At 40.9% G+C, this 26,758-nt stretch overlaps 2 protein-coding genes across 2 annotated transcripts; one reads left to right on the top strand and one right to left on the bottom strand.

Annotated features, from left to right (window-relative positions):
• Positions 1-2,483: 2,483 nt before the first annotated feature.
• Positions 2,484-5,755, bottom strand: LOC102221521 (trypsin II-P29-like). Its single transcript, XM_005815810.3, has 6 exons — positions 5,697-5,755; positions 5,417-5,594; positions 5,170-5,340; positions 4,235-4,296; positions 2,813-2,931; positions 2,484-2,729 (listed from the first exon to the last, which is right to left on the bottom strand). The coding sequence occupies exons 1-6, from the start codon at positions 5,731-5,733 to the stop codon at positions 2,562-2,564; spliced, it is 735 nt and encodes a 244-aa protein (XP_005815867.3). The 5' UTR covers positions 5,734-5,755; the 3' UTR covers positions 2,484-2,561.
• A 5,189-nt stretch (positions 5,756-10,944) lies between these two features.
• Positions 10,945-15,356, top strand: LOC102221780 (macrophage mannose receptor 1-like). Its single transcript, XM_005815811.3, has 6 exons — positions 10,945-11,049; positions 11,603-11,648; positions 12,484-12,858; positions 13,427-13,789; positions 13,864-13,961; positions 15,022-15,356. Exons 2-6 carry the CDS (start codon positions 11,612-11,614, stop codon positions 15,163-15,165), a joined length of 1,017 nt encoding a protein of 338 aa, XP_005815868.2. The 5' UTR covers positions 10,945-11,049; positions 11,603-11,611; the 3' UTR covers positions 15,166-15,356.
• The last annotated feature ends 11,402 nt before the right edge of the window (positions 15,357-26,758 follow it).

Here is a 26,758-nt window from a genome sequence, read left to right as displayed (position 1 = left end):
GTCCACCATCCGGCGTCTCAGGGGGCGGAAGCGGTGCAGCACCAACACTGTTTATAGTGGGGATGGTGTGCTGCTGACCTCTACTCGGGACGTTGTGGGCCGGTGGGCAGAGTACTTTGAAGACCTCCTCAATCCCACCAACATGCCTTACATTGAGGAAGTGGAGCCTGGGGACTCTGAGTTGGGCTCTCCAATCTCTGGGGGCGAGGTCGCCGAGGTGGTTAAAAAGCTCCTCGGTGGCAGGGCCCCGGGGGTGGATGAGATCCGCCCGGAGTTCCTTAAGGCTCTGGATGTTGTAGGGTTGTGTTGGTTGACGCGACTCTGCAATATTGCATGGACATCGGGGGCAGTTCCCCTGGATTGGCAGACTGGGGTGGTGGTCCCCCTGTTCAAAAAGGGGGACCGGAGGGTGTGCTCCAATTACAGAGGGGTCACACTCTTAAGCCTCCCTGGCAAGGTCTATTCGGGGGTCCTGGAGAGGAGGGTCCGTCGGATAGTCGAACCTCGGATTCAGGAAGAGCAGTGTGGTTTTCGTCCTGGTCGTGGAACACTGGACCAGCTCTACACCCTCGGCAGGATCCTGGAGGGTGCATGGGAGTTCGCCCAACCTACTCTCTACCTCCAACATATCAGTGATGTTTAATTGCAGTTACACCTTTTTACACCATTTCAAGTTCAATGTCAAAATCACATTTATCACATTTATTTTCTTTAGCTTCTTTGATTTAGCATTCATTTATAATTTTATAACCATAACTTATTAATTATACTTATTATAATCCTAATGTGAGTTATTACAGATGTTTTTCTGAAAAGAAACCAAGAATAATCCATGATTCTAATTATTTAATACTAAAGTTACAGTTACTTGTTTTTCTTGTAAGTGTTCCCACAAATGTTCGTGTAAATATTATTACAAGTAAACCAATATTAATATAAGTATTTTACTTTGAATCTTATCAAATTACCCAAAATGTTTTAGATTTCATTCTTTAAAACTTTCATGATTTAAAATAAGAAATAGTCTCAGCTATTTTTTATAAATCTGCAGGCTGGAAACTTACTTCCTCTTTTTCCAGGAAACCTGCTTTTCTTGCTTCATGACTCTCTCTGACTGACTATGATTTCTTATGATTAAATAGAGAAAAGTAGAATTAAAGCAAAGTTTGCATGAGACAAAAACAACACACACAACCAGATTTATTTTATTGACACTTAAGTCTACTGTTGGGCCTTGATGTCACTTGAGTGATTCATTTTAAAGATAACTTTATTTATTATTACTGTTAAACTAACTTTATTGACACCTAAGTCTACTGCTGGGCCTTGATGTCACTTGAGTGATTCATTTTAAAGATAACTTTATTTATTATTACTGTTAAACTAAAATCTCCAGCATGGGGAAGTGGGATGAGCTCGGATTTTCTTGACAATATATATATATATATATGTTCAAATGTTCAGACGTCAGAGAATCAGTAGGATAAAGTGCTGATTCGTTCAGGTTTGTTATTTTTTATGTTTCTTTTAACATAATGTGGGTTCCTAGATTTGTAATGAGCCAAAATTATTTTAATGATGTTCTCTGTTTTTTCAATTATGCTCATTGTGTACAAATATAGTAACTGCACCTTTATTTTAATCATTCATGTTGTGTAGCCTTTTATATTCAGATCACCAAAGAAATAAACTGTAAATTTTTTAGTTTTAAGTTTTTATCTTACTTTGGCAGCTTTATGTAGTAAAAACAGAAACATCATGTTCAGTTGATCTGATCTTTTCAAGTTTCTAATTAAGGCAAAAATTAGTTTTTGCATTATTCAGATTGAAGACAAATAACTAATATGTTAGATATCTCTTACTGCTCCTCTGTCGCTGCCAGGCTGAGATCTGAACTGTCGGTGCGTCGTCATGGCTACAGCGCTGCTGGAATGGGTTAATGTGATTGGCTGAAACAGCTTCGTTCATATGATTGGCTGAAACAAGGAAGCTATCTGATTGGTTGCTGATCACCAAATTAGATAGACCATTTATTAAAAAGACATTTGTGGGCTGAGACATCAGGGAGTCTCAAAATTCACACACAAAAGCAGCGAAACTCACAGGCTTGTAAATCAAGATATACAAGTGTGAATCTCATGCTGTGCATTTGTGAATCTTTTGCATTTGTGAATTATGAGACAGTTACAGCTCCATACACAATTACTATTAGATGTTCAGTTTGTAGTAATTGTTTTAAGAAACGCTCCAGTTGTTGTACAAACGTGAGAAATGAACCAAAAGATCTGAGAGAAACTGGAAAACCAAAAATCTCAAGTCTGAAGAATTTCTTCACATTGAGTTACAGATTATTGTCTATTATTGTCCAAGTCTTTCTTAAAACATGTTGAGTTTCAAATTACTAGGAAAAAATGACATTTGATTTCCTTAAAATGAACCTTAAGTGGCAGAAAAATGAAGCAGAAATGTGAGCAGCCAACAGCCAGGAAGTAGTTATCTACATTTATTTATTTTCCATTTATGCAGCAGTGGATTCTCTGTTGCTGCTGATAAAATGGAGATTAATCAGAAACATGAAGACCGGGGAACACTTGCTGGTTGATGAGCTGCAGGTATACACAAACATCCATCACCCCAACTGGAGCGCGGCAGGCGTAGTTTCCATTGCCAGTGAATGAAATTACTCCATAAAGCATGTTGTTGTGCACCACTCCTCCTCCAGAGTCGCCCTGTGGGAATCAAACATCGAACTGAATATGATGGTTTGATGACAGGATCAGTGCTGAATGTCTGGTGAAGATGTTGGACGTACAAGACAGATGTCTCTGTTTGGCGCTCGGACCAGGAAGACGTTTCCGTATGCAGCGTTTCTTTGGAAGCCGACGACGTTCATGTTGACGCACTGAAGACGAAGAGTCATGGGAGCAGGGACTGCAAGAAGGACGACAATCATTTCATCATATTCACACAACTTCCTGCCTGAAAGTGGCGACACAGTCAGAGCCGGCCCCAGGCAATGCAAGTTAAGTTACTGATTAGCAGTAGAACAATCCAGTTAACTAAATGAACCTGGATGTGTGGCTCCTATTGATTTAGGGAAAATAAAGAAGAAAAATCATTGAAGCACAACTCAAAATCACTCATATTCTTTTTTCTCGCTCTCTGTGTTGGCTACGCTACACACAGACCCGTTGTCATAGCAACTGACTGTCAGCAATGAGAGTAAAGTATCATGATTCAACTCCAAAAACACTCAAACATTTCCCACACAAATAACAGAACATTCAATTTATTACAGTTTTAGGTTTTTAGACTTGATGTTTATTTTGCGATTATTGATAAGTGATTGATCAGCTACACAGCAGTAGCTAAATGTAACAGCAGTGGTAGATTACCTTAGATTAGCTCATTTAAACACCTGCTCTACTGGGACACTGTGGTGGCACGGGGTTACCCACATATGGAGGCCTTAGTGCTCGAAGCGACCGTCGCAGGTTCGATTCCCGGCCTGGTGACCTTTGCCCCATGTCTTCCCCTTCTCTCATTACCCACTTTCCTGTCAATTCATTTCAAATAAAGGCCACTAGAGCCAATAAAACCTTAACAAAAAAAATTAAACTTCTACTCTACTGATGCTCCGTTGGCTTTTTCTGTTGTAACTGAACCAAAACAAAATCCCGCAGCACATCTGCATGTTAAGGTTGTCAGAGTCAAGCTAGCATAGCTGACCTTGTTCCGTCTCCCTCATTACTTTTTCTTAAAAATGTATACTTTCTCCTGATCTTGTTATGTAATTGTCATAGTGTTGACAATCGGTAGCAAACCACTGCATCCCTTTATGTTGCATATCACTCCTTCGTTTTAGATTTAATGTTATGTTGACAACTTGACAGCTAAATCCAATGGAAATCTTCTAACTTGTTGACTGTAAAGTTTATCAGCTGATGTTTCTTTGAAATAGTTAAAGTAATATGGCACTCATACAACTCAAAATTTCTAAATTTTGGGGGGGTTGAAATCCCAAATAATCCACCATAACACTAGTACGATGTAAGCTAATTACAAATTATGCTAATGACAGCAGCTATGTTACACACAGAGCAACTTAATGATGAAGCATCTGATGTTGACATGTTGTTAAAGGGGCCACCCCAAAATAAAGCAGCTTTGGGCCCCAAAAAGTCTGGGGCCGGCCCTGCAGACGGGACGGAGCAGAGATGGACGTCTCTCTTACTTCGCTGTAAGTAGCGGCCGGTCATTGTTGTTGCGTACCCGGCCAGCTGGACTTCATCACCACTGAAACACGGAAAGAACAAAACATCAGTGAAAACAGAACCAAACTAGAACAGGAGTCAGCTTGTGAAGTTACACTTTTAAAAAATAACAGTAATAATTTGGTTTATTTAGCCTTTCATATAGAAAAAAATTTGTCTTAATTTTTCAGTCATATTGTTACCATTTTATTCATACATTTATAAATGTCAGAGATGCAAACTAAATATTTAATTTACAAACTAAATATTAAAGTAAATATTTAGTAAATATTAAAGTATCCATTAGTAAGGAAAAGCTGTCTAATTAAATATTAATTTCCCAACCAGTAGCCTGCCAGTAGTGGAGTTTACTACTGGCAGCCACAAAACCAAGCTTTTATTTTGAAATCCTACTTCCGCCTAACAGCAAGCAAACTTCCAAATTATCTAAATATTTAGCTTTGACCCGAATATTTAGTTATTAGCTAAATATTTATCTTGCAAATTTTAGCAAGTATTTTGCTTACTAAATATTTAGTTTTAAATTAAATAGTAGTTTGAAAATGAAATGTTTAGTTTAGAAAATAAATATTTAGTTAACAAGACATATTTGTCTATAAATTAAATATTTGGTTTGCAAACAAAATATTTAATTCAAAAGTATTTAGTTTGTAAACTAAATATTTAGCTAGTGAATTAAATATTTAATTTCGAACTCAGACATTATACATGTATGAGTAAAATAGTGAAAATATGACTTTAGTTCTTTTTCTTTTTGACAGGCTAAATAAGCCAAATAATTGCAGTTAATTTTTTACAGTGTAACTTTACAAATGGCGTCCCAGGCCTTCAGCATCTAAGACAGCTAGATCTAGATCTGGAACAGTTGTTTTTCTGATGTTGGGGGCTATCTTACTTTCTCAGACGCGCCTGACAGTCGGGCAGCCGGACGGGCAAGATGGCCGTCGGCGACCGAAGCCTCACCAAAGCGATGTCGTGGTTGTGTCCAAAGACGACGGTGTGGCTCACAAACTCCAGCTGGCGGCGTGCGGTGGCAGGATGGCGCCCCAGCTGGATCAAGATGTTCCTGTTGGAAAGGTTGGAGGGATTCAGAGAGCTGCTGGGAGCCGTCTGCCCCCCGCCAGCGCTGCTGAAGTCATCACCTCGATCTCACGCAGTGAGCCGCCGTCAGAACCCAGCGCTCGCTGATCAGAGAGCCTCCGCAGATATGATCGCCGTTCTCCATGATCTTCACGTGATACCAACGCTCGTTGTCATGGCAATCATGACCGCCAACAATCCTCTTTTGCAGTGAGACGGAGCCAGAGTTCACCGAGACACCTGAAGAAGAAAATGACTTCATCGTCATCATCATCAACTCAGAGGAACATCAGAGAGAAACCAGTGGAAGTGTCTCCAGTGTCTCCAGTGAGTCCGACTCACCCAGCCCCAGCAGCAGCAGAACCTTCAGCAGAGCCATTGCTGGTCCAGCTTCCTGTGAATGTCTGCAGTCCTGCAGCAGCTTTTAAACTCTGTTCACAACTTCCTGTTGGACAGGAAGCCACCAATCACAGGACGGACACTGATCTGTCCAATCACAGGACGGACACTAATATGAACAACAGCAAACTGTCATCTGCATACAGAGGAACTTTATCGAGGCTTTTCTTGTGGACATCCAGACCAAATGGAAATGACGATGGAAGGACAAAAGTGAACAGAATAGAATAGAAAAATCCTTTATTTTATCTGGTGTAACAGTATCACAGTAATATGCATTACAAAGACAAAAACATAAAATATATAAAAACAGAATTAAGAGAAATATATAAGATTATAACATAAAATATGGTGTAGTTATTAAAAGTAGAGTACTCTGACTGAGTAGGATGATTTAAAAAATCTACAAAACGTGCAACTATTTGAGTGTTAAAAACAACTATTTACAGTAAGTGACAATAAAACCTGAAACAACATGAATGTTATTTCAAATGAGATGAACTACAAATACCAGCAGGAATTTAAATCCTTGCTGGTTTTATTGGGAGCAGTCACTGGGTGAAGGATCTGCCATGACGCTCCTCAGTGCATTTAGGATGCAGCCGAAGGAATTTCATGCCTGGAGTGGGACAAGCTGCCCACCATTACTGGAAAACATTTAGATCTGTGACTTTAATAAATCTGAAATATTTTCAAACAGATCTAAATCAATAAAACATTCTGTTGGGAAAAAATTCCATATAAATGAATTGAACTGAGATTTTCTGTTAGCTTTGGTTCATCTACAGAATCATCACTAAATTCATCGTCAGGTGTTTTAATCTGACTGATGTTCATTCAGACGATGTTTTCCTGCTCTGTTACTGCAGGAGCAGCTGATAAAATAAAATACCACCTTCAGTAAATGAATCATTCAAATGTAAAATTTAATCTGGAAATTCAGCAAGAACTTATTACATAAGTTTAAAGTAAAATAAAAATGCAACTTTCAATTATCTTCAGTTTTTTTTCAGACAAAAACCTGTAAATGTCACTTTTTTCAAAGATGGGATTAAAGGTAGACTTTCTTGAATTTCCAGCGATTAAAATAAAATACTGTTGATTTGTTGTTTAATGACTGAAGCAGTGAAGTGTTGATTTAAAATGTTGATTCATCTTCCTGGCAGATTTCCATCTCAGTTTGGAAACACTTTCTCGTTTATCTCGCAAGTTTTTTTTGGTTCCTCTTTCTGATCTTGACTGGGAAAATAAAAAGATTTGAATCTGCATGACTGAGAGAAACAGTCAGTGTAGCAACGCCTTGCGACATCTGGACACCAGCCTTGCTAAAAACAAGGAGAGGATTCATGTGAAACCTGCAGTTTGTGACCCAAAAAGGACATTTTTTAAAATGATTGAGTTGCTCTTACTTTTAAAGTGTATAAAACGTTTTGTTGCTGAGTTTTGGTCACTGAGGTCAAACGAGCTGATTCTCTCAGCACCAGATTGAAGAAGCTTCATGGGTCTTTAATTAAAATGTTTAGTGATTTTCCGGTAGATAAAGCAGTTAGTAATCAGGTACATAATTTCTTTATAGATCTCTGGTTGGCGTCCTGCAGGCAGAACATGGGAACAATAAAAGTCAAAGTTTATGTCTACAACATATTTTAAACAAAAATAGTTGACTAAAATTCTACACAAGCCATAAATGATACATTAAAACACTAAAATTAGAACATAAAACAATAAGACGCTGTGAAATAAGGATCAAAATGCATTAAGTTAGTAAGATATTCTGCACAATAAAAGCTGAAATTTGTTCAAACAGCTGTGCTTCCAACAGGTTGAAGCACAGCTTTGACCTCTGACCCCTGAGGGAGCTCAGGAGTAAACAGTTTACTGGTTTTATTTTGTTGAGACTTTTTGTCTAATTCAGTTCTAATTAGTTTTTGCTTGTTTTCATTTTTGATCACTTTTAGTTTGTAGTAGTTTTAGTTTTTTATACTTTTTGAATTCTTTACCTAAAAATTAACCACAGTGTTTTTATACTGACATCGTTCAGGTAACAAATACTCAGCAGAAGATAACATTAAAAATAAGCATTGATTTATTGATTGTTTTTTCTCCAAACTGTTGCCGTCGCCATTTTGCCTGCAGAGCGCCGTAAATCACCGACCGCTGATGTTAACACTTAATGATGAGTTTTTTAAAAATGACTTTGGACCTGTTAATGTCTACCAACTTTGAGGATATGCTGGTTGGAGTCCCTCAGGGTTCAGTAATCAGCCCTCTGATCTTTATTATGCCTGGAGGGAATTTTTATGCTGATGATGTTCAGCTCTTCCTAAAACCAACCAGTGAGACCAAAGGTAAAGGTAATTTTATTTCAATAGCACATTTTCATCAACAAGTTAATACAAAGTGCTTTACAGGAATTAAGAGGAAATACAAACAAAATAACAAACCAAAGTAAAAAGCAAAGGAAGAAAGAGAATCTAGTGTCTATTTAAAGTATGTAAAAAGTATGTAAACTAGGAGCTCCTGTTGCTAAGTATCCTCTGGTCTAGTTCCTGTTGCTAAGTATCCTCTGGTCTAGTTCCTGTTCTGGGTTGGAAGAACAGGAGTTTAAGATGTTGTTGCTACTGTAGATTTTTCTGGATTCTTAGTTTGTTCTAATTCCTGTTCTGGGTTGCCAGATAAGTGTTAGTAAGTAACGATCCTATTATGAACAACCTTTAGCACAATCAGCCGTGTGTAACTTTTATCTGGTCTTTAAATCAACATTTCATGGTCCGGACTCTTGCAAAAGTCCGCAGGCCCATTCCAGCAGAGCTGATCAACCATCTACCATGACTGGGAGGAGAGCAGAAAGGCCGATTCATGGCTGCTTGGTCACCAGTTCCCCTTTAGCTCCTGCTTCACAGGCTGCAGCCGCAGAGGCTCTGGAAACACATTTTATTTGAATATTGTCTGAATAAATAACTGAGGTCAGGAGATTTGGTTTATTATTAAATGTTATTTGACTCAGAGGGACTGAATAAGATGCATGCCACACTTTTCAGGTTTTGTCTGTGTTCCTCCTGTTTTAAAACTTGTCAAATCCTTAAAACACTTAAACAGAGGATATGTCACTTCAGAGAAAATGTTTTTAACTGAATAGCAAGAACCTTCTGGTCTAATAATTAAAGGAAGCAAGTTAAAAAGTTCTGATCCAAAGAAACAAATCTTAAAGCTTAAAGTTTCCTGCCTGGTCAGCTGGTCTAAAGCTTTAGTTTTAATAAACTTTGTTTTTATTTCTTGTGAGAAAAAGGAAAGAAGAAAATGTTGCATGTTGGAGAACGTCTGTTGGTTCTGATTTCTTGTTTTCTAGATTTTCTGGCTGAATCGGTTCTGTTCTCTCTCTGGTTCTGGAGGCTGAGCAGCTGCAAGGCTTTCCAACTGTTATAATGTGTAACCATGGCAACACGCTGTTGTTTTACAGCGTGGATCGGCCAATTAGCATCTCGAACAATTCCCGAACTTTGACCCTAAATATCAGACAAGTTGAGCAGGAAGCTGGAACCATTTCCACCATCGATCATAGAGGATGGTATCCCCTACTCCAACATCCCCAACATCTCCAACATCTCCAACATCCCCAACATCTCCAACATCTCCAACATCCCCAACATCTCCAACATCCCCAACATCTCCAACATCTCCAACATCCCCAACATCTCCAACATCTCCAACATCCCCAACATCCCCAACATCCCCAACATCTCCAACATCCCCAACATCTCCAACATCTCCAACATCCCCAACATCTCCAACATCTCCAACATCTCCAACATCTCCAACATCCCCAACATCCCCAACATCCCCAACATCCCCAACATCCCCAACATCCCCAACATCTCCAAAACTCCTCTAAAGACAAAAATCAACTAAAATCTTTCATTTACTTGATGAATCAGATTTACCCGTCATTTTTATTTGAACTCATGAGTTGAGGTGTGAATATTTTTGTCCAGGTTTTTCTGCTGTGAAGGAGAAAATAAAAAATCCTTTTTGGAGACGGAAAATGTTGTGGCTCAGATTTAAATATAAAATGTTCCTGCAGGTTTTCCTCAGTAATGGCAACATTAAGCAAATCAGCGGGAGCCGCTGGTGCAGATCGCTCGTACTGTTTCCATGCAACGCAAAACTTTATGCAAAAACACTCAGGAGGCTGAAGGTCAGGAGAAGAACGAGAAGTTTTAACAAATAATGGAGGAAAAAAACATCAGATTCAAATTTCATCCAAACATAAAAGAGAAAATCAGATTTTTTCCTTTGTTTAAGGATCAGAAACTTTAAATCACATTTAGATTTAGAGCTGAACCATTTTTCACCTCATTTGGCTGAAATTCAACCAGAATCAAACCAAGAACATCAGGTTCCTGCTGGTTCCTGCTGGTTCATTTTGGTTCCTGCTGGTTCCTGTTGGTTCCTAGTGGTTCCTGCTGGTTCCTAGTGGTTCCTAGTGGTTCCTGCTGGTTCCTGTTGGTTCCTAGTGGTTCCTGCTGGTTCCTAGTGGTTCCTAGTGGTTCCTGCTGGTTCCTGCTGGTTCTTTTTGGTTCCTGCTGGTTCCTGCTGGTTCCTTTTGGTTCCTGCTGGTTCTTTTTGGTTCCTGTTGGTTCCTGCTGGTTCTTTTTAGTTCCTGCTGGTTCCTTTTGGTTCCTGCTGGTTACTAGTGGTTCCTGCTGGTTACTGGTGGTTCCTGTTGGTTCCTGCTGGTTACTAGTGGTTCCTGCTGGTTCTTTTTGGTTCCTGCTGGTTACTGGTGGTTCCTGTTGGTTCCTGCTGGTTCCTTTTGGTTCCTGCTGGTTCCTTTTGGTTCCTGCTGGTTACTAGTGGTTCCTGCTGGTTCCTGCTGGTTCTTTTTGGTTCCTGCTGGTTCCTGCTGGTTCCTGCTGGTTCCTTTTGGTTCCTGCTGGTTCCTTTTGGTTCCTTTTGGTTCCTGCTGGTTCCTGCTGGTTCCTTTTGGTTCCTGCTGGTTCCTGCTGGTTCTTTTTGGTTCCTTTTGGTTCCTGCTGGTTCCTGCTGGTTCCTGCTGGTCTTTGTCTCTTGGCTGAATTTGAATGAATCGTTAGTATTTTCTCTCTTTGCATCCAGGATCGACTGTCAGCATCTTGTAACCAAATGGATTCTGATTAATGTCGGTTTTTACATGTTCATGTCCGATTAAAGAGGACAGGCTGGACGGGCTGGACGGGCTGGACAGACGTGGGACGATTTAAAAAGGACGGATCGTTTTGACGCTTCACTCTTCAGGACCAAAACTCTCCTTGTTCAGGTTTGTATGTTTTTGGATTCTATTAAGTTTAGTTTATTGTCATACATGTTTACAAAGGTTTGTTATTAAAGAGTAATTACATGAAACGATGTTAATTTTCATATGAAAATAAAAGTTCATTTTATTTACGCAGAATTACAGCAATTTTTAACACAAAGCAAAACTTTTCAACTTTTTTTCCAGAAACATTTAGATTTTTAAAATTACATTTACTAATAAATCTACTGTATAGCATCAGATTAATAAATGGTTATAATGTAAATAGTTTTTATTTCATCTTTTTGTGTCTCTATTGAGCTGTTTATAGCATTTGTTGGATTTTGTTATTTGATGCAAAAATGTATTCAGAAATTAAACAAGTGATAAAAATACAAGTTAATCCAGAAAACAGAAAAAAGTTTCAGGACTTCAGCAGCTAAACATTTAGTTTGATATTTTTAGTTTATTTGACTCTAATCTGATTCCAGCAGATTTTCTACAAACTGCAGATTTACTGAATTACCTTCAGCTTCTGGTTTTTACTGTCAATATTTGCCATATTTTCCATGTGCAGCTCTCAGTCATGATGAACGTTGGATTCTCCCTCCTGATGATCGCAGGTCTGTTATTTTATGCTCCATATTTTCTATTAATATTAACAGACAAACTTTCTGCACATGAATTAAAAACTGATCAATTTATGTTACATTAAATAATCTGGGGAATTCTTTTCTGATGCAATATCTGGTTCATTCATTAAACCATTTATTCATTTGTTTCTATGATTATTGCCACTTTTTGTCCTCCTTATGTTTAGATCTCTTGAGAGTTTTGGACAAAAAAAGAACAAGAAACAGCAGAAAAACGGTTGTTTAGTTTTCCTGCTGCAGATCTAAAATGTACAGATTATTTCAGGTTCTGTCTCATCTGTTAATCTCCATCAGAACCTGATTTCAGTGCATGTGGGACCCATACGGGTTCTGATCAGGCTGGTCGGACTCCATCAGCTCCTTTCTGTGCCTCTAATTTAATCTGAACTTTATTAAATGTTTTGGAAAAGTTGAGTTCCTGAAAAACTTTCCAGAGTTTCAGGAACTGCTGATCATTCATGGAGTGTCTTTAGAAATGTGGACGCTGCTGACATTAGCATTAGCTGCAGCTAATTAGCATTAGCTGCTAATGTCTAGCATAGAGATGCTGTTTTAGGCTTTTTCCGGCGTCCAATCAGATCATTTATTAGCAGAAGTTAACGAGAGAAGAGAAGCAGCTTCTCATCAGATTCATGGAGTAGAAACAGAAGTTTTAAAAAGCTGCTGACTGCCGAGTTAAATTCATCTAAATAAACGTGTTAAAGTCCCGGCCGTGAATCCCTGATCCAAACCGATCCTGGTTCTGTTCAGTCTCTCCTGAAGTTGCTGGTTGCTCGTTGCTGTAGTTTCCACCTTCCTCCCTCAGGCCTCCTGGCCGTCTCTGCTCTGCAGGCGGATCAAACCATCCGGCAGTTCCGTTACGTCGGCCTGGCGAAGAACTGGAGCGACGCCCAGACCTACTGCCGGGAGAGGTTCTCCGACCTGGCCTCCATCCTGAACGCCGCCAACGGCACCAAGGCCCGGCAGGCGGCGGGGACCTCCCAGGTCTGGATCGGACTCTTTAACGGCACCTGGAAGTGGTCCCAGGATGAGAACCAGTTTCCCCCCAGCAGAAGCGGCTCCATGTTCACCATGTGGAGCTTCAACGAGCCGCAGGACCAGAAATGCACGTTGCTCAGTAAAAGCGGGTACTGGTCCGCCAAGGACTGTGGAGACCTGAACGAGTTTTTATGTTATGATGGTGAGTCCTGATGAAGATTCATCCTCATCTGTTTGTAGCGACGGGTTCCTGTAAAATCAGCAGTTTATCGTCTGGATGATCATTTTAAACCTCATCGTTCACTGACATCACTTCTCTTTGAGAGAACATGAAGAGTCCATTTACATTTTGACATCTTGCCCTTCATATGCTTTATTTTTATTTATATAATATTTCTCATATAAAGTGAATATTGTAGTTAATCCTGGGTCCCTTTCATGAAGAACAGAACATTTTATCAGGAGTTTTAAAGTTTTCTTTCTGTTCTGATATGAACTTTATGAAGGAATCACTTCAGTCTCTCCTGATTTCCTCCTGAACTTGCGTCGCTCTGAGCAGGGAAAACACTTGGGTAGTAACTAGTTACATTTACTCAGTTACATTTACTTCTACTCTTATTTGAGTAAAATTTTTTGGATTCTTCACTGAATGAAAAACAAACATGTTTTAACCAAACATGTTACTTTTACTGCAGTACAAGTTTTTGGGTAGATGCTCCTAAATTAAAGAGAATAAAAATGTTTAGTTTTGGTTGCGCTGCTTGTTTCAGGTTCCTCTGACAGCAACGTCCTGGTGAAGCAGAAGATGAGCTGGTCTGATGCTCAGGCTTACTGCAGGGGAACGCACACAGACCTGACCACCATCAGAGATGTCGCCAAGAGCTTCTGGATGACCACCCTCCTGCCTGACTCCACTTTCAACTTACAGACCCTCAGCATGAGCCCCCTAGCGGTGGCCTGGATCGGTCTGCACCGGTCCGACTGGGCGTGGTCCGACGGCAGCAGCGCCTCCTACTGGCCCTGGGCCACTCAGGGCGCTACAGAGCAGACCAACTGTGTGACGATGGACTCCTCCAGCGGCAGCTGGTTCCAGCAGTCCTGCAGCGACAGATTCAGCTTCCTCTGCAGCGCCGGTGAGTTTCTTCCCCGGCGGCTCTGCAGGATCCCGCCCGCAGGGCTGATCGTCCGTTCCTGCGTTTCTCTGCAGACGTCGTTCCGTCAGCGGCCAGGGCGCTGAAGATTCGTCTGGAGGCCGGAAATGCAGACCTGAACGACGCCGCCGTGCAGGAATCCATCCTGCAGCAGGTCAGGGGTTCACAAACGGTTCCAAAAGTGTGCAAAGAAATGTCAACTTTTAGAATGTTTTCATTCACTATTCAATAATTACTACATCCATTTAGCATAAATGCTGCCTCAGCTCTGACTCTAGAGGGCCACAAACTACTGCCAGATAACATTTTTCATCACAACCCCTCTGTTGATAAGAAAATATGTAATACTTTATATTAATTAATATGTCTGTTACAATAAGCAACAGACTAGTTCATTGCATAATAAGTTAAAACAAACTCAATAATTCACATTTGCATGATTTATTTTTCTCTCTGGATGATAAAAGTGTTTTTGTCTCAAAAGCTTCATTTTTTGAAGGACAGTTTTGTTTACAGCGAATTCATAATTCACTTTATTTGTTGTTTCTGTTGTTTTGTTTATTTTGGATATTTAAAATGTCTTAAAGTTCCAGTATTAAATATTTGTTAAAATTTAAAGTTTATTGGTTTTTGAGAATTTGTTCTTTAATTTTACTGCTGGAAAATAGTATTAAACAACAATATTATCATTTATTATCACAGTAACTTCTGGGACAATTTATCATCCAGCGAAATGTGTTGCTGCGACAGTTAATCAGATGAAACTTCTTTTAATCCCACATTAATCTGGTTTCTGCAGCAGTGTCCTAGTCAAACTTCTCCATGTGTTGCTAGTTATTAAACGTCAGGAGCAAAGCAGCTGAATGAATTTGATTGGTAGACAATCAAAAATAACATCCAAAACAATTATTTTAACTTTTTTTTAATTATTGAAAAAAAGAAAACAAAAAATTACGAGGAAACATTTAAGATTTCATTTATTATTTTTTGCCTTTTTTTCCTCTTTCCTCTAACTTTCTGAGCCCCCCACTGCGCCCCCTGGTGGCTCTTACTTTGAAAAGCACTGAGTTATTAATCTTCCTGTTACTGAGAAACTTCCAGCAAAATTCATCTCTGAGTTTAAAACTCCAACTCAGAAAATGTGGATTTTTTTCATAAAATTCAGCGATTCTGGTGTTTATTTTCCTCCTGTTTGTTAAACTGTTTATTTCCAGCTGAGGACGAAGATGGAGGAGCAGGGAGTGGCAGAGGAGGTGAAGCTCAGCTGGAGGATTCAACCTGACGGGAGGGTTTTCCACCGGCAGCAGGAGGAAACAGCGCCCCCTGCCTGCGAGGCGGAAACATGCCACTCAGTTTAACACGACCACTAATTAGTTTCTGCTTCTTCTTGTTGGTCTGTGGTGCAACTCTCTGCTAGTCATTGGTTTGCTATTAATGCTAATATTACCAATAATAATATTCATTCACAGGATAAATACTTTGTGATTGTTGGCATCATTTGTTGAAATATGTAAGCAAGTCTTTCATTAAAGCAGGTTAAAATGTCTAACTTCTCACTTTGTTCACTGTTGAAGCATCTTATGTTATCACATTATCATCCTGTATGAGTGTAAAAACACAACTCAGATTAATCAGATTAATAATCCTTTAATCTTCAGATTAATGACAACATACTGAATATAAAAATATTTTAAAATCGTCACAGTTTTAGATGAATAAATGAGGACCGTCGTCTCCTGGATCTAAAAGTTTCGATCAGCGTGGAGAGAATTGTTTCAACAGATTATTGCTCATTTTATCTGTTAAATCTAGATTATGAAGCATATGGAATTACATGAAGATTAGTGGCAACAAACCTGAGTATAAATGTATCTAACTATGAAGTCAGACAGACGGAGTCCACATTGGTTGCTTGATTACAATAGAGAAATACACAATAAAACAATAAAAACACACAGAACCCATTCTAGGCAGTGGCTCCCATCAGTGCCAATAAACAGATTAACTAAGAAGCAATAAAAATACAGGATTACATAAAAAAATATAAATGCGTCACATTTTAATGTAGTTTTTTAAAGAGCAGAAAGTTTGTCTAATTTTGTTCTGCTAAAAAATTTATCATTTTTCAGTCAATATATGGAGGGTCAAACATGACTAAAATATTTAATAGTATGACATGTAGTAAAATAAAGCTGTTTGGTATAAAATTATACATAATAAAAAAAATTCACAGTTTCAAAACTATTTTATGCTAAAATAAAACTACAAATACATTTTTTGCAGTTTCATTCACTTACAGTTTATAATGAATGTTACTTGTTGATATGAATAAAAGTTTTTCAAAAGTCAATTTACTTTAGCATAAGCAACTAAGGAACAATCAATCATCCATATAGATTAATCTATTATTGATTAATAATAATTCTAATGAAGGAAGTCGTTTGTGGTTTTCTGATCTGTCCCATTTGTTCTTCCATACATTCAGCTAACTGATCATTAAGCGTTTTTCATCAATAATTTGTAAAGAAATCACAATTACTGAATGTGTTAAATTGAACATTTATGTTTTTATGTAATTTTTGTGGACTTTTAATTATCAGTTGTCATTTTTTCATTTCAGAATAAAATGTAGTTTATCAGTTTTAAGGTTTATTGTTGCTGTTAGGATTGCTGCACAGAAAAAATGTTTGATAATCAGGTCTAGATGAAATATTCATGAGTTTCTGGCAAGAATGTGGGATTACTTTGATTTCAGTGACTGAATGTTAATGTCATCATTGGTCCTCCGTACCTTCACAGTAAAGCTCATGAAGAAACAATCTGTAGTTTTGATTTTGTTTCTGTTCTTTTCTGATTTAAGTTCATTTTCCATCTTCTAAAAGTCATGGTTGGTCCTCCGATCGTCACGCCTCTAAAACGGAAACACAAACAATGACTAAATTGGTTTTTATTACATCGTCACGTGTCCCTGCGGTCCTGCAGCGCCCCCTCTGGTCAGGCTCTGATGTGTCACTGCGGCAGGCAGTTGCACTTGACGCCCTTCTCTTTATGTGCGCCGCTGAACTGCTGCGCCGCCTGGTGGTGGATCAGCGTCCAGAAGTGATCGAAGGAGATGTTCTGGTCCTTCTGGACTCCCATCTGGTCCAGAACCCGGTCCAGGCCGTCCTCGCCCTGCGCCGTCTGCACACAGGAAGCAGGAAGTCAGGCAGCACATCTGGAAACACTCAGAGCAGGAAGTGATGTGACGCAAAAACATCCCAAGAATTCAGATTAAGGGCAGCCCATAAATTCTCCTGCTGGCAAAACTAGTTTGAATCCTTTTCCTTGTAACAATAATAAGTCGATCAGATCCTTGTTTTGAGGGACGTGAAGGACGTGAAGGACGTGAGGGACGTGAAGGACGTGAGGGACGTGAGGGACGTGAGGGACGTGAGGGACGTGAGGGACGTGAAGGTCGTGACCTCTACTGTGGTTGTTCATTATTAGAGTTGCTTTCCTGTGTCCATTGAAATGTATCTTTCTGCTCCATCATCACTTCCTTCTCTCTAACAAGATAAAGGAAGTTTCTTTTAATCTCATTCAGCGGATCTATAATGTTAAGGTCTATTCAAAGAGATTCAGTTCTAACGTTGATGTGAACTGTTCCTTCGGTGTCGTTCGCCCAGAACCGGTTCTGGTTGGCCCTCATTCTAAAATATTTTGGTAACATTTTTGTATCTTTGTTGATTCCAAACTTTCTGCAGGTTTTCAGTTATTTTGGAAAAATGTCTAATTTGGATTTCAACAAAATGGAGGAATGGATGTAAAGAGTCTCCTTATCAGTTTACTGATTATTAAGGCTAAATTTCACCCACATAAATGCACATTTTTTAAGAAAAAAAATTTTTTTTTAAGTTTTTTTGATCGAACTTAAATATTATTTATCAACAATTCAATCCTCCACTAATCAAAAAGCAGAATCAATACGGGCTTTTAATCAACTTGGAAATTTGGATTATCTGTAATGTTAATGTGACATCTGGCACACGTATCACAGTTTGTGCTATTTCCTTTATACATATTTATATAGTTTTGTTCACAGCACAATTGTATTGTTGTTTATTATAATAAATAAAGTGTATAAAAAAAATAAAAAATAAAAAGTAAAGATCCAGGCAGCGAAGAGGCGGGAGCGGAGCTACAGCGCCCCCTGCAGACAGCAGGACGAACTGATGTCAGAGTTCAAACTGTTAGTTTATCTGCAGATTGAAACTGAGCTAAAAAACTTCATGGATACACACGATTGAAATTAAAGAAAAATTCCGGAAATGTCAGCATAAATGATAGCAATTATAAATATTAATGATCTTCTTCCTGGTTTTATTTTTCTTCCCTCTAAATGACAAAAATAACTAATAATTATTACTATTGTTATTCTTGTTTATCTAGATTTTTAAATGTTTTTATTGTTTTTTCATTTTTACAAACTGTAAGTTGCGTCATCGCAAGTATGGCAACGAAACTGGGACATTTTTAAGAGTCTCGTACTAAATAATGAAATAATCAACATAATAAATTAAGTATTTAATTTAGAAAACGATTAGTTTCCTTTACAGTTAATAGGATTTAAATAATTTTTTAAATAAAAACTATTAATTATTTAAACAAAAACAAAACGTCCAATCAGAGCAAGCGAGGCTTGCTCTGATTGGACGATGCTGTGTGACGTCATCGGTACCTTGGCGAGGAGCGGCATCTGTTTGGAGATGAAGGTCTGGAACTGGGTGGTGTTCATGGTGGGGGCGTCATCCGCCGCCCGGTGGAACTCCGTCACCATGGTGTTGATGGCCAGCTCCAGCTCCGAGTACTGAGCAGCAACAGATTACGATCAATAATCAATAAATCACTGATCACAGCATAAAAAAAGCTCAAATGTTCACAAATAAACTACCAGTTCACAGAGTTTTGATCAGAGTGTCAATACTTGTTGATTGATAATCTGCCGCTATAAACGGCGATTTGGCGCCATACAGTGGATGAAGTGCGAACTACATGCAATAAACAGTAAATAATCCTAATCACTGGATAGATTCTGCAATAAAAATATATATTTAGGCTAATCACTGTTTGCTACATCTGATATATTAAAATACACAACATGTGACCAAAATCCTGTAAGTTATTTCCAATTTAATTTGCCAAGTTTTAGCAACATTTGGCAACTAAAGCATGGAAATGAGTAAAACAAAGGAGCCAAGTGTATACTGCAGGAGGAAAGTCTGTGCATCTACTTTGATTAATCAAAAGATTACTTCAGATTATAAAAGATAATATAAAAATATTGACTAAATAATTATTTACACATTTATTTAGCAAGACATTTTTTCTATTAAAGAACGAGGCTAAAACCTCCTATGGTAAAAGCAAATTTCAGTATTTTTGCTTTATTTTTAATAATGCATAGTGGAAATCAGTGTTTAAAATATATGTTGAAATTGAATTTGTAAAATTGATTTTCTGTTGTAACAAGAAGCCTGGTGATTAGCTAATAACTAGCTGTATTTTAAATAGTTAAATGATAAAAAATAAAGAAGAATGGTTCCCCAAAAACTTTTTCACTCAACTTTAAAGTCTAATTTGAGTATCTATAAAAACATCTTCCTTTTTCTCTGTTTATTATTTTTATTGAGCTTCAAAAGAAGAAGAAATGTTTAGATTAAATCCGGTTTTCTTTTTCATAAATCATGTTTTCTGTCACCAGCAGAATTTTAAATCTAGAATCCGTGACGCGTTTCTGACGGACTGAACATGAAACTGTGAGTTAAAGCGAACTTCAGGATTCCCAAAGGAAACTGGAATCTCTGGAATTCCCACGTTTCCGCTTCACATCCACCAGGAAAGACGGGAAGTTTTACGGGAACAATCCGCAGGTTGGGTTTGTTTCATCTCTGCTGTTTTTATCTGGAAACTCAGAGACGAACGCTGCACTTTTATTTGCTTTCCTCCAGAGGGTGAAGAGCCAATCATCAACCTGACAGGTGAGACTTTATGAAGCCAAACCAACAGAACCAGGTTTCCTTTTCTTCAGAACCTTCAGTCGGATTCTGGCCTCTGTGTGTTTGGGCTGAAACAGCTGAATGAGATCAGCCGCGTGTTTCTGAGAACAGGGCGTCGGTCGGCTGCAGACGACCTCAGAGGATCTGCAGAACATTCCAGGCTGCCTGCACGATCCGAGCTCATATCTGAAAATATTCAGACAACCAGTCTGGCTCTCTGCACAGAAACTGCACAGATTCTCTGAACTGTTTTGGGTTTCCAACCTGAAAAGATCCGTTCAGCCAGCAGAACCCAAAGCTGCGGTTCTGCCACGAATCAGAAACCCGAAGAGGCAACAAAATCAGTTTCTTGTAGCAGAAAAACTGTATGAATACGTCACAAAGGGAAGAGTATCCACAACCTGAACTCCAGCAACAGTAGAAATACTTCAACATATTTCTACTCAAGTAAAACTGAGAAAGTATTTGGTAAAAAGTTTACTCAAGTATGAACAACTGATCAAGTGAACAATCATTCAACAGTTAAAAATGATCTGATCGGACAGATCAAATTGTACAATTAAGCGGAGATTTTGGTATTTTAAGGACAAATATGATAATAATTTATGTAAGTAACAAAAAATAACAAAATCAGGCAAAATAAATTGTTTCTAAATCAGTTTCTTTCAGTAAAAAACTGATGAAGCTTTAATAGAAACTCCAGGTGTGTCTGAGTCTGCTGGATTTCATGTTTATTTTTCATTCAGGGGTAGAAAATACCGACATGTTACTGAAGAAAGAGTAAAAATACTTCATGATCAAATTAAAAATACTGTGTAGTAAAGAAGCTCCTAAAAGTACATTTATCAAAAGAAGTAATTCAGTGAGTGTAACATGTGTTACATGCTCACACTCTGCTTCCGCCTCCTGATTGTTTATTTTTGTTTTTATTGTTGGCACCTTTGACGGTTCACTGGTGGGCGGGGCTCAGCCAGCCCAGGTGTGTTACCTGAGATGATGCGTGATGGTGGCATTACGAAGCTGCCGCAGCTGCGGAGTTTTGGGCGAATAAAAATGAATTAAAAATACGGTGCTGGAGGCTCTGGAGGAAAGGAGCAGCTTCACCTCCGGACGGACCCACCCAGAGGGGAGCGTCGGAAGTTTTGGCCGGGATGAAGTTTGTTTTTGTTTGGATTTGTTTTGGGAAAACCGGCTGGACGCTAAAGCATGTTAGCACCGGGGAGCTACGCGCCTGCCAAGACCAACCACCGACGAAATCAGAGGTGCGGTTTTTAGGAAAAGAGAAAAACTATATGTAAGAGCCTTATGATTGAAATAAGTAATTACTGACGTGGCAGGAGCACACGGCTTTGACACTTGGGTGGTGGGTGTGTCAAGGTGGGCGTGGCTGTCACTAAGGTATGAATGGGAGCCATATTGGCGCGCTGATTGTATGTATGAGGAAGCGGGTGCGCCGGTGGTGGCCGTAATTTCTGTTGACCGTGTTGTAATGTTGCTTATTGTTGGCACCATTGTATGGTTTAGCCTGGTCAGTATGTGTCAGTCCTTGTAAAGGCTGAAGTATGGCTGTGAAAGTGGAATAAATTGATGATTGCAACAACCTGAAGCGGCCTGGAGTTTCATGAAGCGTCGCGTCGGACAGTTAGAAATTCACCGCGTTAACCAGAGCGGCCTCTGCAACACCGCTAGTTTACCGCACATTTACTATATAGTATATTTAAAGATAAACAAAACAATTAAACGGAGCGGCTGATGAATGAGGGGTCGCCCTCTGATCGGACATAAGGTCAGGCCCCCGCCACACTGTTCAGTCAGGTGCCCAGTTTAGTTTTCTTTACTTTGTTCCTTTTTGTGTAAATCATTATCGCACTTATTGTTGCGGCCCCTTCTCTCCCGTAATCAGCATTAAAATAAAATAAAATAAGAACGAGCCAGGGTAGCTGGACGGAACCAGTTACTACCCAACTCTCTTAACGGCCATATCTTCAATTTCTTTACAAATTGTGACATTTTTGGCCTAAACTGTAACTAAAGCCCAAATCAACTTTTTGCTGATAAACCTTTTAAATAAGTTATTTATTTTTTATTTCTGTGCAAATTTTCATGTTTTTTGTACATTTGTTTAATTCTGCAATATTTTAGCCTAAGATCATCTCAGTGCTGCCCTCTTTGGTGGAACAGTGGTACTGCAGCTGGATTTTCCTGTTGGCTCCTGATTGGTCGATGTTTACGTCACTCAGCCTCCATTTCGGCATAAAGTCTCCAAAATAATAAATCATGAAATAATCGTTTTGATTTATCGCAGTTCTCTTTGAGAAAACGTGGCTAGATTTGCTGCTGGCTTTTTCACTATAGAAGGTTTTTTATTTGTTTGTTTGTTTTGTTGTTTTTTTTTTAGGAAAAACAGAAAATCACAAATTTTTACCTTTCGCTTTTCTGAAAAAAGTAATCATTTTTTTAAAATAATTTTTTTAGATTTGCCGTTTTTCTTTTCTTTGGAAAGTAGGCGTTAGATATTTTGCTTTTACACACACACACACACGCACACACACACACACAGATATATATTTATTATTATTTATAACCAGGCTGGCCGGTTCTGGTGTCGTTTTCAGAGCCAAACGGCTGAAATCATTTTTTATGTTAATTCTGACGGATTCATTTAAAACTTCACACACGGATCAATAATCCAGGTCAGATTATGTCAAAGATCCGAACTGTCCATATCCAGATCGGAACCAGAACCCATGAGTACCAACAGTCTGCAGCAGCAGCATATACACACCTGTACCCTGATAAACCTTCAAAATAAAATATTTCAGTTGGATTTAACTTTATTTTTCAGGATAAATTGTTGTTTTTTTTAAATTATTGTTTTTGAACCGTTTTTATCTGCCGCTCTTGAACGCAACTCGTTTCTGTTTGAATCACGTTCCTTTTCTGTTGGACTCATTTGCATAACGAGGTTCCTAATGTGAGCCAATATTCATTAATTTACCGATTAAATTTAAAAATCATGAATCAGAATCAGATCATTACAAATCTTCTCTTACAGCGCTGCCGCTAAAACCTGAAACATTTACAGAAAATCTGCCGCAAACGCCACCGAACCAGAACCATCTGGACCAGAAGCGGTCCAGTCGGATCAGCTGCAGGTCATGGGGTCAAAAGGTCAGGAGGTCTCACCTTGATGGCCATCCGTGCAGCTTCGATCAGCGGCGAAAAGACGCGAAAGAAAAAGGAGCGAAAAAAGGAGCGGAGAGAAAAGTCCGGAGCGTTTCCTGTTCGGAGACACGGAGTCCTCCCACTGACACACACACACACACACACACACACTGATACACACACACACAGTAACACACACACACACACACACACACACACTGAGACACACACACACAGTAACACACACACACCGAGGCTTTTATCTGATTTCTCCTGTTTTCGCTCCTCGGCTCTCAGACACACCCAGATCCAACTGGGAGCGGACCAGTCCGAACTGGACCGCTGCTGTGTTTGGTTCTGTTGTTCTCACTGAGGACCTGCAGGGAAAAGTTTTCACACCCTGACAACTGGGAGGTGGGAAAAATCTACGTTTTTACAAATTAATAATAAAAATGATCATTTTAACTGTTTTTTGTTACATCTGGTCAAATAAAACTGAAGTTCAGGGTGTGAATACTTTAGCAAGGCCACATGTATGGAACTAAACTGGGGCCAAAAACCTTGATCCCTTCAATTTAGAAAAAAGAAAATTGAAAGAAAAAATTGTATATTTATATATACAGTACAGACCAAAAGTTTGGACACACCTTTCTAATTCAATGGGTTTTCTTTATTTTCATGACTATTTATAAGGCAATAAATCCCACTTATTAACCTGACAGGGCAGGTTGACCTATGAAGTGAAAACCATTTCAGGTGACGACCTCTGGAAGCTCATCAAGAAAATGCAGAGTGTGTGCAAAGCAGTAATCACAGCAAAAGGTTGATACTTTGAAGAAACTAGAATATAAGGGCTATTTTCAGTTGTTTTACACTTTTTTGTTTAGTGCATATTTCCACATGTGTTATTCATAGTTTTGATGCCTTCAGTGTGAATCTACAATGTCAATAGTCATGAAAATAAAGGAAACTCATTGAATTAGAAGGTGTGTCCAAACTTTTGGTCTGTACTTTATATATATATATATATATATATATATACACAATGTATATATATAAACATTGGACTTGGCGTTCCCTCGCCCGGACGCGGGTCACCGGGGCCCCACTCTGGAGCCAGGCCTGGAGGGGGGGCACGATGGCGAGCGTCTGGTGGCCGGGCTTTAACCCATGGAGCCCGGCCGGGCTCAGCCCGAAGAGGAAACATGGGTCCCCCCTCCCATGGGCCCACCACCTGTGAGAGGGGCCAAAGGGGTCGGGTGCAGTGTGGGATGGGTGGCAGCAGAGGGAGGGGACCCTGGCGGTCCGATCCTCGGTTGCAGAAACTGGCTCTTGGGACGTGGAATGTCACCTCTCTGGTGGGGAAGGAGCCGGAGCTAGTGCGTGAGGTCGAGAGGTTCCGGCTAGAAATAGTCGGTCTCACCTCGACGCACGGCTCTGGTTCTGGAACCAGTCTCTTTGAGAGGGGCTGGACATACTTCCACTCTGGAGTTGCCCAAGGTGAGAGGCGTCGGGCAGGAGTGGGCATACTTGTTGCTCCCCATCTCGACGCCTGTACGTTGGGGTTTACTCCGGTGAATGAGAGGGTAGCCTCCCTCCGCCTACAGGTGGGGAGACGGGTCCTGACTGTAGTTTGTGCTTACGGGCCGAACGACAGTTCAGATTACCCACCCTTTTTGGAGTCCTTAGAGGGGGTACTGGAGAGTGCTCCTCCTGGGGACTCCCTTGTTCTACTGGGGGACTTCAACGCTCACGTGGGCAATGACAGTGAGACCTGGAGGGGCGTGGTTGGGAGGAACGGCCCCCCGATCTGAACTCGAATGGTGTTCTGTTGTTGGACTTCTGTGCTCGTCATGGATTGTCCATATCGAACACCATGTTCAGGCATAAGGGTGTCCATATGTGCACTTGGCACCAGGACACCCTAGGCCGCAGTTCGATGATCGACTTTGTCGTCGTTTCATCGGATCTGCGGCCAAATGTCTTGGACACTCGGGTGAAGAGAGGTGCGGAGCTGTCCACTGACCACTACCTGGTGGTGAGTTGGCTCCGGTGGTGGGGGAGGAAGCCGGTCAGGCCTGGCAGGCCCAAACGTGTTGTGAGGGTCTGCTGGGAACGTCTGGCGGAATCCCCTGTGAGACGGAGCTTTAACTCCCATCTCCGGCAAAACTTCGAACACGTCCCGGGGGAGGTGGGGGACATGGAGTCTGAGTGGACTGTGTTCCGTGCCTCCATTGTCGAGGTGGCCGGTCGGAGCTGTGGCCGCAAGGTTGTCGGTGCCTGTCGCGGCGGCAACCCTCGTACCCGTTGGTGGACACCTTCGGTGAGGGATGCCGTCAGGCTGAAGAAGGAGTCCTATCAAGCCTTTTTGGCCTGTGGGACTCCGGAAGCAGCTGATGGGTACCGGCAGGCGAAGCGGCATGCGGCTCGGGTGGTTGCTGAGGCAAAAACTCGGGCGTGGGAGGAGTTTGGAGAGGCCATGGAGAAAGACTTCCGTACGGCTTCGAAGCGATTCTGGTCCACCATCCGGCGTCTCAGGGGGGGGAAGCAGTACGGCACCAACACTGTTTATAGTGAGGATGGTGTGCTGCTGACCTCTACTCGGGACGTTGTGGGCCGGTGGGCAGAGTACTTCGAAGACCTCCTCAATCCCACCAACATGCCTTCCATTGAAGAAGCTGAGCCTGGGGACTCTGGGTTGGGCTCTCCAATCTCTGGGGACGAGGTCGCCGAGGTGGTTGAGAAGCTCCTCGGTGGCAAGGCCCCGGGGGTGGATGAGATCCGCCCGGAGTTCCTTAAGGCTCTGGATGTTGTAGGGTTGTGTTGGCTGACGCGACTCTGCAATATCGCATGGACATCGGGGGCAGTTCCCCTGGACTGGCAGACCGGGGTGGTGGTCCCCCTGTTCAAAAAGGGGGACCGGAGGGTGTGCTCCAATTATAGAGGGGTCACACTCTTAAGCCTCCCTGGCAAGGTCTATTCAGGGGTCCTGGAGAGGAGGGTCCGTCGGATAGTCGAACCTCGGATCCAGGAAGAGCAGTGTGGTTTTCGTCCTGGTCGTGGAACACTGGACCAGCTCTACACCCTCGGCAGGGTCCTGGAGGGTGCATGGGAGTTCGCCCAACCAGTCTACATGTGTTTTGTGGACTTGGAGAAGGCGTTCGACCGTGTCCCTCGGGGAGCCCTGTGGGGGGTTCTCCGGGAGTATGGGGTACCGGGCCCTTTGATACGGGCTGTCAGGTCCCTGTATGACCGGTGTCAGAGTCTGGTCTGCATTGCCGGCAGTAAGTCGGGCTCGTTTCCGGTGAGAGTTGGACTCCGCCAGGGCTGCCCTTTGTCACCGATTCTGTTCATTACTTTCATGGACAGAATTTCTAGGCGCAGCCAAGGTGTTGAGGGGATCCGATTTGGTGGCCTTAGGATCTCGTCTCTGCTTTTTGCAGACGATGTGGTCCTACTGGCCTCATCAGGTCATGATCTGCAGCTCTCACTGGAGCGGTTCACAGCCGAGTGTGAAGCGGCCGGGACAGGGATCAGTGCCTCCAAATCCGAGGCCATGGTCTTGAGCCGGAAAAGGGTAGAGTGCCTTCTCCGGGTCAGGGGGGGTGTCCTGCCCCAAGTGAAGGAGTTCAAGTATCTCGGGATCTTGTTCACGAATGAGGGAAGAAGGGAGCGGGAGATCGACAGGCGGATTGGCGCAGCGTCTGCTGTCAAGCGGGCGCTGTACCGGTCCGTCGTGGTGAAGAGAGAG

Source organism: Xiphophorus maculatus, chromosome 3 (assembly GCF_002775205.1).
Source record: "Xiphophorus maculatus strain JP 163 A chromosome 3, X_maculatus-5.0-male, whole genome shotgun sequence".
In the NCBI taxonomy this organism is placed as follows: domain Eukaryota; kingdom Metazoa; phylum Chordata; class Actinopteri; order Cyprinodontiformes; family Poeciliidae; genus Xiphophorus; species Xiphophorus maculatus.
Note: the sequence above shows the minus strand (reverse complement) of the source record. Positions and strands in the feature narration are given on the sequence as shown.

Excerpts from the sequence above, each read along its gene's own strand:
- LOC102221780 (XM_005815811.3), top strand. The coding sequence starts at position 11,612 with ATGATGAACGTTGGATTCTCCCTCCTGATGATCGCAG. Across the intron at positions 13,790-13,863 it reads CAGCTTCCTCTGCAGCGCCG|ACGTCGTTCCGTCAGCGGCC; the intron begins GTGAGTTTCTTC and ends GTTTCTCTGCAG. Across the intron at positions 13,962-15,021 it reads AGGAATCCATCCTGCAGCAG|CTGAGGACGAAGATGGAGGA; the intron begins GTCAGGGGTTCA and ends GTTTATTTCCAG.
- LOC102221521 (XM_005815810.3), bottom strand. The coding sequence starts at position 5,733 with ATGGCTCTGCTGAAGGTTCTGCTGCTGCTGGGGCTGG. Across the intron at positions 5,341-5,416 it reads GCTCACTGCGTGAGATCGAG|GAACATCTTGATCCAGCTGG; the intron begins GTGATGACTTCA and ends CCTTTCCAACAG. Across the intron at positions 4,297-5,169 it reads TGTCAGGCGCGTCTGAGAAA|TGGTGATGAAGTCCAGCTGG; the intron begins GTAAGATAGCCC and ends TCCGTGTTTCAG.